Here is a 12,952-nt window from a genome sequence, read left to right as displayed (position 1 = left end):
TGGGATCTCTCTTGACTTAGGGGTTGCTGAAGCTCTTCTGTGTTTTTATATCCCAAGGAACTTCCGAATCTTACCCTCAAGCTCACTTCATCTAGATTCTGAGACATGCTCTTTGTGAATTCTGAGATTTCTTAGAATCTCTTCTTGCTCTTATTTCATTCCATCTTGTTGGATTTCTTCCTGTGGAGACATTCCTTGGTTCCAGCCTGTTTATCTGTCCTGACCTGTGATGGCTTGCACATCATGTCTCTTCTCTGCTGCTCACAGCACCTTCCTTTATCCCTTGCTTAGGATATGAGGCCTGTTCTCCTAGCCCACAGTGAATTAGGCGAGGAGGGTTGATATTCTAGATTCAAACAGCTCTAGACCAGTTCTGGACTTGAACACAGAATTCTCCTGAATTTTAAGAGGCAAAACTGAAGAACCTTTAAAAGTTTAACGAAGTATATATTTAAATTTGGTTGGTTAGGGCATATTTATAAACTGAAAAGTTTGCTCCCCCTTTTCCCTTAAATTGTTTCTGGAGAGGTTTGAAAAATAACCAAGTAAATCAAACATTCATCACGAGTTAGTTATTGTTGAGTTCCTACATCATGCTGGGTACTGTCCAAGGTGCCTTGAGATTTGCAAAGGTAAGATTCAGGCCAACCTGCTCCCAGAAACGTTTCACCGGGATGTTTAGTGGTAGAATATTTGTTTCACATGCAAAGACCCCTGGGTTTGATTCCCAGTAACACCCCTCCCCCTAAAAAAAGAGAAAGAGAAAAGAGAGAAATAGTTTAACTGAAGAAGGTTGACTTTCAGGATTATGCAGAGGAAGGAGGTAGTAAGTATGAAATTAATCTGGGCAGAAAGTTGTTTTTTTTTTTGTTTTGTTTTGTTTTTAAAGAAAGAAATGAAGACCAGGCGTGAAGGTGTGTGCCTGGCAGAGGCAGGCAGATCTCAGTGAGTTCAAATACAGCCAGGTCTAATATAGAGAGACCTTGTCTCAAATAAACAGGAAAAAAGAAAAGAGTGAGCCTGTGCAGAATGGTCACAAGTTTATGCAGTATTCCATCTTCAGAAAGGAACTGATGCTCGAGCTGCTGAGCCTCACAGATAGCGAGGCTGCTTGACCTCTGAATGAGGGCTCGATGCAGGACATGCAGAGTTAGTTACAGGACAGGGTGCTAGCATTCAGAAAGTTGTTTGCTCATTGCTAGGCCTGGCAAGCATACTAGGAGTGTGACTGCAGCCTAGGTGTAGGAGAGGACCGTGCAGCTGTGCTTGTTTGTGTCCTGTGGACAAGGCAAAGGGAAGCCGAGGCAGAGGGTGGGAACAGCTGCTTCCATTGCTCACCACAGTGCCTGCAGCATGATCTCATTCGGTCCTTTGAGATGTTTCTATACCTTAAAAAGTAAACAAACAAGGAGAGTAAACTTTAAAGAGATCTAAGTAGCTTTCTCAAGGTCACACAACTGGTAAGTGGCATAGAGGGGTTGGGATCCAGGAGTTAGAAGCTTGTGGCCTGTGCTCCTTCCTACAAGATGGGAGGCTCTGAAGAAGCTGCCAGAGATCTTCAAATAATGAGGCTAAAATACTAGTTTTGTTTCACACACATCACTTATGCATCCTGTAGGGCTCTAGTATTAAAATACATTCATCTCGCCCACCATAGAATCACTTTCCTGATCGTGCTCTTCAGCTGCCACTCGACACATAAGAGCAGAGGTTAGTTATGGGAACTTGAGAAGCTGCTATCATCAGCAAAGCTGGGCCAGCACAGTGAAAAGTGCTGCTGAGCACACCAGGACAGTGCAGCAAACAGAAGTGAACTCATCCGGTTACCACGCTTCACCATCTGTTTTCCTAAAACACTCAGGGCACTGCACATAGATAACGTAATTTAACAGTTGATGGTCATGTTAAAAGTTAACTACACATCTAATTACAAGTTTATAGTTGCAGGTTAGCATATTTTTAAATGAAAGTAAACCAGTAGACTAGATGGATTAAAATATTGATAATTCTAATGAATTGCTGCCTTGCTTAAAGAATTCTAAGAGGCAGCTTCTCCTTTTGGATAACTTGTAAATGTATGTGTTCATTTTGATAGAGGAAGTAAATTCTTTTATAATTATTACTAAGCTCAGAGCCATTTAAATATGACTGGTTGTTCTCATATTATTTAAGCATATCAACTGAGAATCAGTCACTAGGAACATGTTTGTTTTGACTCTTGAATTAAAATTGGTATTCTAGGTTTTTTTTTAAAATTTTCTAATAATATTCCAAGATGAAGAGTAAGGACACATAAATCAAGAGGTTGAAGTTAGCCGTGTGGCCAGGCAAAGTGGCTTATGCTTGGAATCTTCTAATTGTTGAAAGGCCGGAGCAGGAGGATTGCTGAACAGTTGAAGTTCGCTAGGGCTGTAGAGTAACGCTGTTTCAGAAACATAAAGAAGGGAGAGGAATAGAGGAAGGAAATGAACTGTTTGGATGGATCGCTATTTGACCCAGTTATGAAATCAGTAGTGTGATTTTCTTACAGAGTGCTTGCTGCTCTTCTGAGGATCCAAGCTTACTTTCCATCACCCAAGCTCACAGGTGCCAGAAACTCCAGCTCTAAGGACCAGCACCTCTGCTAGCCTCTCGGCAGGCACCTTGCACACGTGTGCATACATAGATAAAAAAATCTTTTTAAAGGGGAATACAAATACACTAACTTTAAATGAGAAGCGTTTTGGGTGTTTTAGTCATAGATGATAAAAATCTCTAATTTTCCTTGTTAGATTCTCTCACTACCCCCCCCCCTTTTAAATAAAATTGGGAACAAGATTAAATCCTCTCTTAGGGACAGAAGAAGTATGTATGGAATAGTAGTCCTGGAAGTTGTGAGTTGTGTCAGGACACTTGGCTGGGCATGAGTGGGGTTCGGAATCCAGCCCACCGACCGCTCTCTTAGCTGTTTCCACAGTTGGGAACATTCACTTGGAGAAAGAACTGCTTGCCTTTTCCACTTTCACAGTATGACAACATGTAGTAGCTGCGGGTTTTTGGTTTTTTGTTTTTTCAAAAGCGTGATGGACTCTTTCTAATTGTCTCAAGTCTCAAGAGGCTGGAGACCTCTGTGTGTCCAGCCTCTCTGTTGTGACCATGACTTATCAGTTCATTCTGTGCTTTTCCTTTGGACATTCCCCGACCTCCCCGAGCCCTTCATCCGACCGTTACCTTCTCTGCTTTTTCCCCTTCATACTTATCACTGCCTTAATGTTCTAATTGTTTCTTTATATTCTGAGAGATGAGTTTCTTTTTTTCTGCTATTTTTTTCAGTCTGGAATAATGTTAGGCTCACAGTAGGGCATTCAACTTACTAGAATAAGAGAATGGAGACTACATTGTATTCTGATTATTTTCTACAATTTCCACTGTAATCCTGGATGCTTACTAAATATTAAGGAGGAGTGCTGGTCCTTGAACACTTGCATTCCAGAGGCCCATTGCTGAAATACAAATCCCGCCTGATTTTATTTATTTATTATGTATACAGTATTCTGCCTGCATGACAGAAGAGGGAACCAGATATCATAGATGGTTGGTTATGAACCACCATGTGGTTGCTGGGAATTGAACTCAGAACCTCTGGAAGAGCAGCTAGTGCTTTTAACCTCTGAGCCATCTCTCCAGCCGCCATCCCACCTGATTTTTAGGGAGCCCTTCTGTTTATTTTTTTTTTAATAAGATCTTTGTGTGAGATAAGCCAGGCTGACCTAGAACTCATTTTTTCTGTCTTTGGAATGCTGGAATTACAGGCAAATACTGTAGTATCTGACATGTGAGATATACACGAACTTGTTATTAAAACCCAAGGTGAGCCGGGCGGTGGTGGTGCACGCCTTTAATCCCAGCACTTGTGAGGCAGAGGCAGGGGGATCTCTGTGAGTTGGAGGCCAGCCTGGGCTACCAAGTGAGTTCCAGGAAAGGTGCAAAGCTACACAGAGAAACCCTGTCTCGGGGAAAAAAACAAACAAACAAAAAAAAAACCCAAGGTGGTGATATAGGCCTGGTCTCATGGTTCATGTCTTTAATCCTCAGTGCTGAGGAAGTTGAGGCTGGAGGAACGCATTTGATGGCCAGCCTGGGATGTATAGACTTGTCTCCCCAAACAAGTAACAACAAAACCCCAGTAACACTGCCTAACCTAAGAGCATTTGCAGTCATGTTGGGGTGTACACAAGTCAGTATCTTCAAGGTTCATTGTCTGTAGTAATAGAAAGTAAGGTAAAGCGGAAAACTTTGTAGTATAAACGTTTCCAGTTTTAAGAGACAGTGAATGGAAACTTCATATCTAGATCTTCTTTTATTTTTTAAGCTTAAGTTTATAATCATTGCTTGCACCATTTTATTTGTTTCTTCAAATAGTTATTTGGACTACTATCAACAAGAGGAAGAAAAATGTACACGTGACAGCCTGGTGGCTTTATCTGAAGTAGAGTCTTGTAGTCACCACATGTGTTAGTGTGTGGTGTATATTCATGGGCACGGTCGGAGAACAGCTTGCACAAGGTGCTTCTCTTCTTACCACGTGGGGTCCTGTGATGTGGCTCACTAGTCAGACTTGGCAGCAAGCACCTTTACCTTCTGAGCTGTCTCCAGGTCCTGTTTATGCATTTTTGAGACAAGGTTTCTCATTGTATCCCTGTCTAGTCTGGAGTTCATGGTTCTTGGGCCCCTGTTAGAATACCCAGCTTGAGGTCATTCTGTAAACCCTGTGTAGAGGCATGCATGCATACATCTTAATTCTAAACTCCGGAGGCAGAGGATCAGGATTCTTAGGCTAGCCTATGTGATATATATAGTGAGGTCCTGTCTCCAGACAGACAGACAGAATGTGTAATGCTGGGGCTGGAAGAGAGAGAGAGCTCAGTCTGCAAGGTACTTTCTTACAGGGACTGGAGCCTGAGCCCCAGAACCCATGGGGAAAAGCCAGGTGCTTGTAATTCAGGTTCTAGGGAGGGGCAGGTGGGATTACTGGGCTGCCTTACCAATCGGCTAGCCTACTTAGCAAGTTCCAGACCATGCGATAATTTGGGGGGAGGGGGATATTTTTTGAGACACTTGTGAACAGCCTTTGCAGACATCAGACACATAAGTGTTGGACATCGTAAAGGCAAAACACTAATACACAGAAAATGAAATACTTGTTCAAAAATTATCGGCAAGAACTGTTTTGTTTTTTGGTTGTGAGCCTAGCCTTTAACTGCTGAGCCATATCTCCAGCCCCAGGTTGGTTTTGGACTCACAGGGATCTGCCTCTGCTTCCTAAATGCTGGGATTGAAGGCTTATGTCATGACTTCAGGCCACCTTAGTCCTAATGCTGACATCTTGGATATTAATGCTACCACTCTTCTCTCTTTCCAGAATCTGATATTGATGCTGCCACTGCGATGATACTTCTGAATACTTCAATAGAACAAGAGATTCTAGAATGTAAGCAACCATCCTTTTCTTTTAAAATCAGTCTTGTAAGTGCCTTTTCAAACTACTGCTTTTAAAATACAAGATGACTAGATGTCATAGCAGAATTACTTCTTTCCCACTAAATTGTGTTTTAATCTGAATGACTCAGTTTCTGTTGTATTGTATTAACATTTATATAATCATTTGAAAACAATGAAGTTAAGGCTGTGGGAGATTTTTGTGTTGATCAAGAAATGGAGGGGGAAATGCTTTTCAGAAGTAAGCTTGAGAGGCTAAAAATAAAGATGAAAGCTACAGACTCCATGGGAAAGACATTTACCATTTGGGCTGGGGGATGGCCCTGTGGGTAAACATGATTGCCACCAAGTCTGATCTTAGTTCGGTTCCTGGGACCTGTGTGGTAGAAGGGAAGAACTGATTCTCAGGGCTTGTCCTCTGACTCCATACACAGGCCCAGGTGCACAGACACAAAATAATTTTTTTATTACGAGATTTTCTATTCATTTTACATACCAACCAAAGATTCCCCTGGCCTCCCTCCTCCCATCCCCCGAGTCTTCTCCCAACCCATTCCCCATTCCCACCTCCTACAAGGCAAGGTCTCCCATGGGGAGTCAGCAGAACCTGGTATATTCAGTTGAGGCAGGTTTGAGTCCCTCCTCCCTGCACCAAGGCTGAGCAAAGTGTCTCACCATAGGTACTAGGTTTCAAGAATGCAGCTCATTCACTAGGGACAGGTTCTGATCCCACTACCTGGGGGCCCCCTATACAGTTCAAGCTAAACAACTGTCTCGCTTATCCAGAGGGCCCAGTCCAGTCCCATGGGGGCTCCTCAGCTGTTGGTCCACAGTTCATGTGTCTCCACTAGTTTATATAGTGACACAAAATAATTTTTGAAGGATGTTTAGAGTTTGGAATAGGAAAAGAGCCAAGATATAAATTGCAAAGGAAACTTGCATGAGGAAAAGATGGACAGATTTCATTAAAGTTCTTTGATTGGTGAGTATAATCCCAGCACTGGGTAGTAGAGCAAGAAGACCAGAAGTTCAGGGTCACCCTTGACTAGATAGCAAATTTGACACCAGCCTGGGATACATACGACCTTGTCTCCAAACAATGAAATAACTAAGAAGCTAGGAGGCTGGGGACTGCAGCATGTGTGAGAAGGCTTGTCTAACAGCAAGGCCCTGGGCAGGTTTGACTTCAAGCAACACAAAAAAATAAGTAGTGCAGAATACTGGAAGAATTTTTAACTTTGTATAATAGATAAAAGATTAATATCATGCGCCACACTAGTCTGCCTGCCACTCGGGTCCGGTCTGTGTGGAAGAGGAAGCAGAGGGATTGAGCCAGAGGTAGTGGAAAGACGTGTTTTCTGGACAGCAGTACAGATGTGGACATGACCTTACAGAGACTGGCAGTGTGCTTAAGACTGGACATGTTCAAACAGACAAAAACCCATAACTGAGAAGCTATGTGCAGTTAATACCGGCTGGGAAAGGAAAGTCTATTCATTCCAGTCGTGGGCCCCATGGCCCGGAGCAGTGTTCTGCTTTTATTGTTTATTTTTTTAATTTTTTTCTTGTTGGATTTGTTTGGTTTAGTTAGTCTGTTTTGATTTTCAGGTTTTTGTGTTTTGTTTTTATTCTTTGAGAGGAAGAATATAAGGCCGTGTGGGTAGGTGGGTGGAAAGGAGTTAAGAGAAAGGAAGGAATGTGAGAGAAGTAAAAATATTTAAATAAAAACATTTTAAAGTGCCGGGTGGTGGTGGCGCATGCCTTTAATCCCAGCACTCGGGAGGCAGAGGCAGGCGGATCTCTGTGAGTTTGAGGCCAGCCTGGGCTACCAAGTGAGTTCCAGGAAAGGCGCAAAGCTACACAGAGAAACCCTGTCTCGAGAAACCAAAAAAAAAAAAACATTTTAAAGTAAAGTAAAGCAGAACAGTCAGCAAAATACATGAAAGTGATTCTCAAAAGGAGAAGTATGGGAAGATATAAAGTGAGTTTCAGATACTGCCTTTAGTTTAGGGAACAAAATGTAAACGGGCTAGTGTAGTATGAAAGGGGGTTTTTTCATACGCTGTTGGTTAATTGTTACAGCCCCCAGGGGTAATTTGAGCGTACTTGAATTTAAAATACACTTACCCTTTTATTCAGCCCTTACATTTCTTACCACCACCCCCCCAGGAAGTGTGTGTGAGAGTGTGAGCCTGTGGGGAGGGTATCCACCAACTTCATTGCTGAAGCCTTACTTGTGCAAGTACAAACTGGGGACAAGGTCAATACCCAAAGGACATTGTCAGGCAGTGGTGAAGTCCTATGGAGACACTCTTTGCAAAGAGCACAAAGTAACTTTTATGTCCCATAAAAGTCAGGCTCCTTTCAAGTGGTTTTTAGATGTTTCAGATTAATGCCTGTAGATAGAATAATACATGGGGGGAATCCTACAAAACTACTAACTACGAGCTCTTATTCCTCAAAAGTGGGAGTTTGGGGGGGTCTGTGTTTGCAGTCAGATACTCTGACTTGCTGATACAAGTTCCGTTTCCACAGGTGAGAAGCCTCTGCCTCTGCAAACCTCGCTGCAGAAGAAGAGGGCCTACAGCAGCGCCTTCAGTGCCCCCAGCGCGGGGGGGCTGCAGGAGAGCCACTCCCCAGCCGCCAGCATCGACCCGAAAGCCGACCACAATTACAGTGCCAGCAGCATGGCAGCTCAGCGCTGCGCGTCCAGGGCTAGCGTGTCTTCCCTGTCCTCTGTGGAGGAGGTGTTTGAGTTCATCCCAAAGAGTAGCCATGTGGGCAGTGACGGCAGCGAGGGCTTCCACAGTGAGGAAGACACCGATGCCGACGATGAGGACGATCCTCTTGGAGACAGTGGCTATGCCCCACAGGCTCATGAGGACAGTGCTCCGAAAGGACAGCCAGGCAAAAAGATACGAAAACAGTCCTGTCAGGAAATTGATGAGGAGCTCAAAGAAGCAGCAGGGTCGCTGCTCCACCTGGCTGGAATCCGTACCTGCCTTGGTTCCCTCATAAGTACTGCAAAGGCACAAAGTCAAAAACACCGGAAGAAGTAGAAATACTTACTAGTGTGAAGTTATTTAAAGTGTGGCAATACTCGTCTACTAAACTCTTCACAAGGGATATCAGAGCCATAGCGGACCTCTTTAGCTTGAGGGTTGGCGAGGAGTGCCACTTGTTTCTTTCTAGATATTTCTTGGTTGCTTTCTTTTTTGTTTTGTTAAATTAAACAGTTGCTCTTAGGATCATGCCTAATTGTAAATCTGATATAAAGGCCCCAAAACATAATTTCTGTGAATAAGCGTCTCCCAGATTTGGAAAATTTTTGTATAAGAAAATTCTCAGCCTCTGTCTTAAACTTGTAGGGAAAAAAAAAATCAATCTCTTTTGTTAATTGGTCAAAAATATAAGAATTGGTAACTCAGTATTTCATTTTTCTTCCCATTCTGTAATTAAATGTAGTTACTTATGTAGCTAAGCAGATGCTGGCGTCTTTCTCATGTGCTTCTCTCCTGACACAATCCAGAGATGAAATGTGTATCTTTTGTCTTATGCTTGTTTTAAGTTATTCTTTTTGCAGCATGAGCATGGCCAAATATAAATGGGAAAGACCCTAGATGCCTAGAAGTTTCTCTGGTTTGTAGAGAATCCAGTTCTAAGATTTAGGAAAGGTCATTGGGGGTGTGGCTTATCTCAAGACTCCAATTCCTATTGCAATAGTATCTTTGAAATGTTTTTACCTCACAGTTAATGCATAGCATCCCTGGGGCCTTTACCCTTTCTGGAGTACTTTGCAAGTGTGTTTAAGTTTTAGCTGCTAGCTGTCTTTGTTAAGTAAAAATTGTCCAGCAAGAGGATTCAGCCCGAGTGTGTCGTGGGATAACATCCATCTTTACACACTTTGACAGAGAGAGAATCTTGGATTTGCTTTCTAAACAGTGTAATGAAATACTGTGAAGCTAGGTCATTGAGGGCAAAACTTTCCAAGCTTTGTGTAAATTAAAATTATATGTATAATGAATTAGATTTAAAACACTTGATAGGAAACTGTAGAGATAAATATCTTCAGGGATTTCAAAATATGTATAAAAATTAGGTCTTACACAAAACTTTTTGAGAGGCAATGTAATACCTATATGTGCCATTAATCTATGCTAAAAGATTTTATATTACTATTCCAAAAGTGCATTGGCTAAGGTATTTTAAGTATTTGAACAAAACTGCTTCTATGAGACAGTTTTCATATCACTTACAGTTTGACTATAGTATTCAGAACAGGGATACTAATACTGTAACTCACAAATATATTTTTTTACAGTGGTGGGAGAAACTTTGGGAAAGTTGAGTCTTATTTCATGATACATCCTGTATCCCAGACAGTGACCTTGTTTGCAGTTTTCTCATTTATATGCGTATACACACTTGCTGTATGCACACATACCCAGGCTCAGGTTAGTTTCCTGCTTTCAAATGTTTCTAGGACTATAAAGCATTTTCTTGGATTTTTTTAAAGAGACAAATGTTTTAATTTTTACTTATAAATTTTATTTTGGCAACACTGTCAAACGAGAAGAAAAACTACGGCATGTTTCTTAATTGACCACACTTTAAGCTATAACAGCATTGGTACACTCCTGTGTCCATGCTAGCTGTGATTAAATCTGGATAGCCGCATTAATGGAAATGGGTGCTACTAAAATACAGACTTTTTCTCTTTCATTCATAATGCAGGTTGAAGAATTTGAAGTTTTTCTAACTCATAAATGTTCTCTCTCCAGAAAAGAGCTAAGTGAAGTTAGTCTTTTACTCCGGTGAATAAAACACCAAATAAAAGTGGTTTTACCATGGTGTAGCTCATAGAGAGGTTAGAAAGGTTAGTTGAATAGCACAATATTTTGAAGCTAATCACCACGGCCCTCTGGATTGGCCTTGCAGCGTCCAGGGTCCAGTTCATTGCATTCTGTTCTGAAATTGGCTACCACAAGTGTTTCTCTAAGTTGCTGTCCATTAGCTGTTGTGTAAGAGGAAATGATCTGAAGTAGGAGGAAGGAGTTACTCGGAGCTCTAAGAGACCTCTTCAGAATGCCTGTCAGGCATTCAGAGTTCCTTGATTTCCTTTCCCTCTTCAGTGGACTCTTACTTAAAGCTATAGCGATTAGCAAGGGTAACACCTGCCCGTGCACCAACAGCAGGGGTCCCTAACAGTTTGCACTTAGTTCTGGTATGGAATTCAGTGTCTCATTTTCCACGTGCTGTTGTGTCCAGGCATCCATCTCAAGGGGAGAGCCTTCTTCATTCTGGCCCCTTGTGATGTTCTCGGGGATCATACTCCTGCTTGGAGTGCTGAGAGAGAGACAGAGCTGGAAGCTTCCAGTTAAGGAAGTTGTTCTGAACCTCACGGACTGGAAATTCCCAATAATAAACACACTTTGTGTATTAAACACGACCTAGAATCCAGGGACAACGTGTTTCAACATATTAAACTTGTTTTAGCTAAGGTATACTTGTCTTCAATCAAAATACGAATTTTGTTGCCACCAGTTCCAGTTTTAAAGGATCCCTAGGAAAAGCTGTGTCTTGGCACTATTTATTATCTTTATTTTCTACATCGCCAAGAGAATCAGTGTTTCTTGAGTAATCTTTGAAATTTGTTTGTGCAATATCTTACTAAATTAGTTGATCTTTCGCTTTCTCATTGAGAATGAAAACATTGCCTAGATGGGTAGAAAAGCAAGGGGTGTGTCATCCCCTTCCTGCCTGGGACCCTTGCCTGTTCTCAGACCAGCATGACCTCTCCTAACGTAGATTCCTTTGTGTATTGTGAAGTTCAGCATATGTGTGGGGTTTTTTTTTTCTTTTCCGCTGTTTTCTGAGGCATTTGTAAAGGGTTCATACTAGATGGTCAGTTAAATGCACGTTAGCGCAGTTCAAAGCTAGAGCGAATGTTAGGGGAATGTCTGCGTCTTTGTAACTGGGAGGCCTTTCGTATCAGCTCGGGCTGCAGGTGGGGGTGTTCCACAAAGCCGCAAGACTGTTATCCAAAATAGAAGTCTAGTTAACACCCTGGGGAAACTAGCATTTTCTAAAGTGGCTTCTGAGGCTTTCCAGTTTACATATGTGTCATAGGGTTTGGTTTTTTTTTTTCCTTAAAGTTTACTCCATCGTGTTAATGATGTAGTCAAATATTTATTGAAAGGCAAAATAGAGTATTTTAATGTTATACCTGCCATTTTTCAAGAACATTCTTTGCATCTAACTGCCAGTGCCATTGTCAAACTTGTTTTCAAAATTGTACCTTTTTATTAAACAAAGTGCTACATTTTAAAGTATTATGTTGCCATCGTATAGTGTATAAAATGTATAATTGCCAATTCATTGTAACTTATTTATTTTTAAACAAAAGTATAAGAATACTTTTTGATTAAAGAAATTTGTTATTAAATTGTTTCATCTTTTCTGATGTAGCGTAGAAACTTCTGGGTTTAACTGCCAATAGATGACCAGCCATAAGTGAGCTGCTTCACACTTGCCAGTCTTCACTCATAGTAAGACGACTTACAAATGTTTAGTTTTTGTATCTAATCTCTGACTATTAAAATGTTTATAAAATTTATTTTTACCAAAGAGATGCAATTCATTATGATAAAGTTGCAGAGTAAATGTCGTTTTGTAACATTTTTTGTGCTTTCGCTGTTCTTTTATTTGAAGGGTGGTGTAAGCGAAACTTTCCATTCAAGCGTTTTTAAAATATTTTTAAAAGAATCCCCTCTCTCTGTGTCTCTGTCTCTGTCTCTGTCTCTCTCTCTCTCTCTCTCTCTGTGTATAAGTGTGTAATTACTGATGCTTGTATGAGGATGTAGGGAAACTGGAGATCTTGTGTAATTAATTCAAAATGGATATAACCACTTTGAAAAGCAATATGGCCATTTCTCAGGAAATTTAAAATTTAATAAAATCAGTTTTGTACTTCTAAGTAAATAATCAAAAAGAATTGAAAGGAATTTCTTAAGATATTTGTATTGCCATAATGGAGATGAAGGATGTCCATCACTAGCCTGACCAATTCCATTTTTCCCTCCTCTGGTTCTTTATTTACTGCCCCCTCCCTAGTTACTCTTAGTTCAGCCTGACAGATGTCTTCATGGCCAGGGACTCCAAGTCTAACAGGACATATCACCCACCCCCCATGGGAGCAATCACCCCGCCTGCTGCCCTCAGAGCAAGACTGTCTCATGGAAATGGCTCCATTCAGTGGTGACCGTGATACCAGCTTTGCCAGATCCCTTTGCAGAACCAGACCCAAGGAGATGAGTCGGACCACTGGTCCACTGGGAAGCCAGCTCCTTTGTCTCCCTTTCCTACAAAACCAGCTGCTGTTAGCACCTTGAAGACATGTTGGGCTGTCACGAAGCCCTTGCCCTGGTTTTCCTAACCTGACCACATTGTTCCCATCACTGCTACTCCTTGCTGA

General features: G+C 41.6%; 1 protein-coding gene across 3 annotated transcripts in view; it reads left to right on the top strand.

Moving 5' to 3' along the window:
- The window catches only part of Foxn2 (forkhead box N2), a 52,411-nt gene extending 40,253 nt beyond the window's left edge, over positions 1-12,158 (top strand). For all 3 annotated transcript variants that reach the window (XM_028893026.2, XM_028893033.2, XM_028893042.2), the window contains exons 5-6: positions 5,402-5,470; positions 8,014-12,158. In XM_028893026.2, coding sequence (XP_028748859.1) covers positions 5,402-5,470; positions 8,014-8,537 — 593 coding nt within the window. In that variant the 3' untranslated portion in view covers positions 8,538-12,158. The remainder of the gene's footprint in view (positions 1-5,401; positions 5,471-8,013) is intronic.
- The last annotated feature ends 794 nt before the right edge of the window (positions 12,159-12,952 follow it).

Source organism: Peromyscus leucopus, chromosome 22 (genome assembly GCF_004664715.2).
Source record: "Peromyscus leucopus breed LL Stock chromosome 22, UCI_PerLeu_2.1, whole genome shotgun sequence".
NCBI lineage: Eukaryota > Metazoa > Chordata > Mammalia > Rodentia > Cricetidae > Peromyscus > Peromyscus leucopus.
The sequence above is the reverse complement of the archived record's forward strand: the minus strand, read 5'-3'. Positions and strand labels throughout refer to the sequence as shown.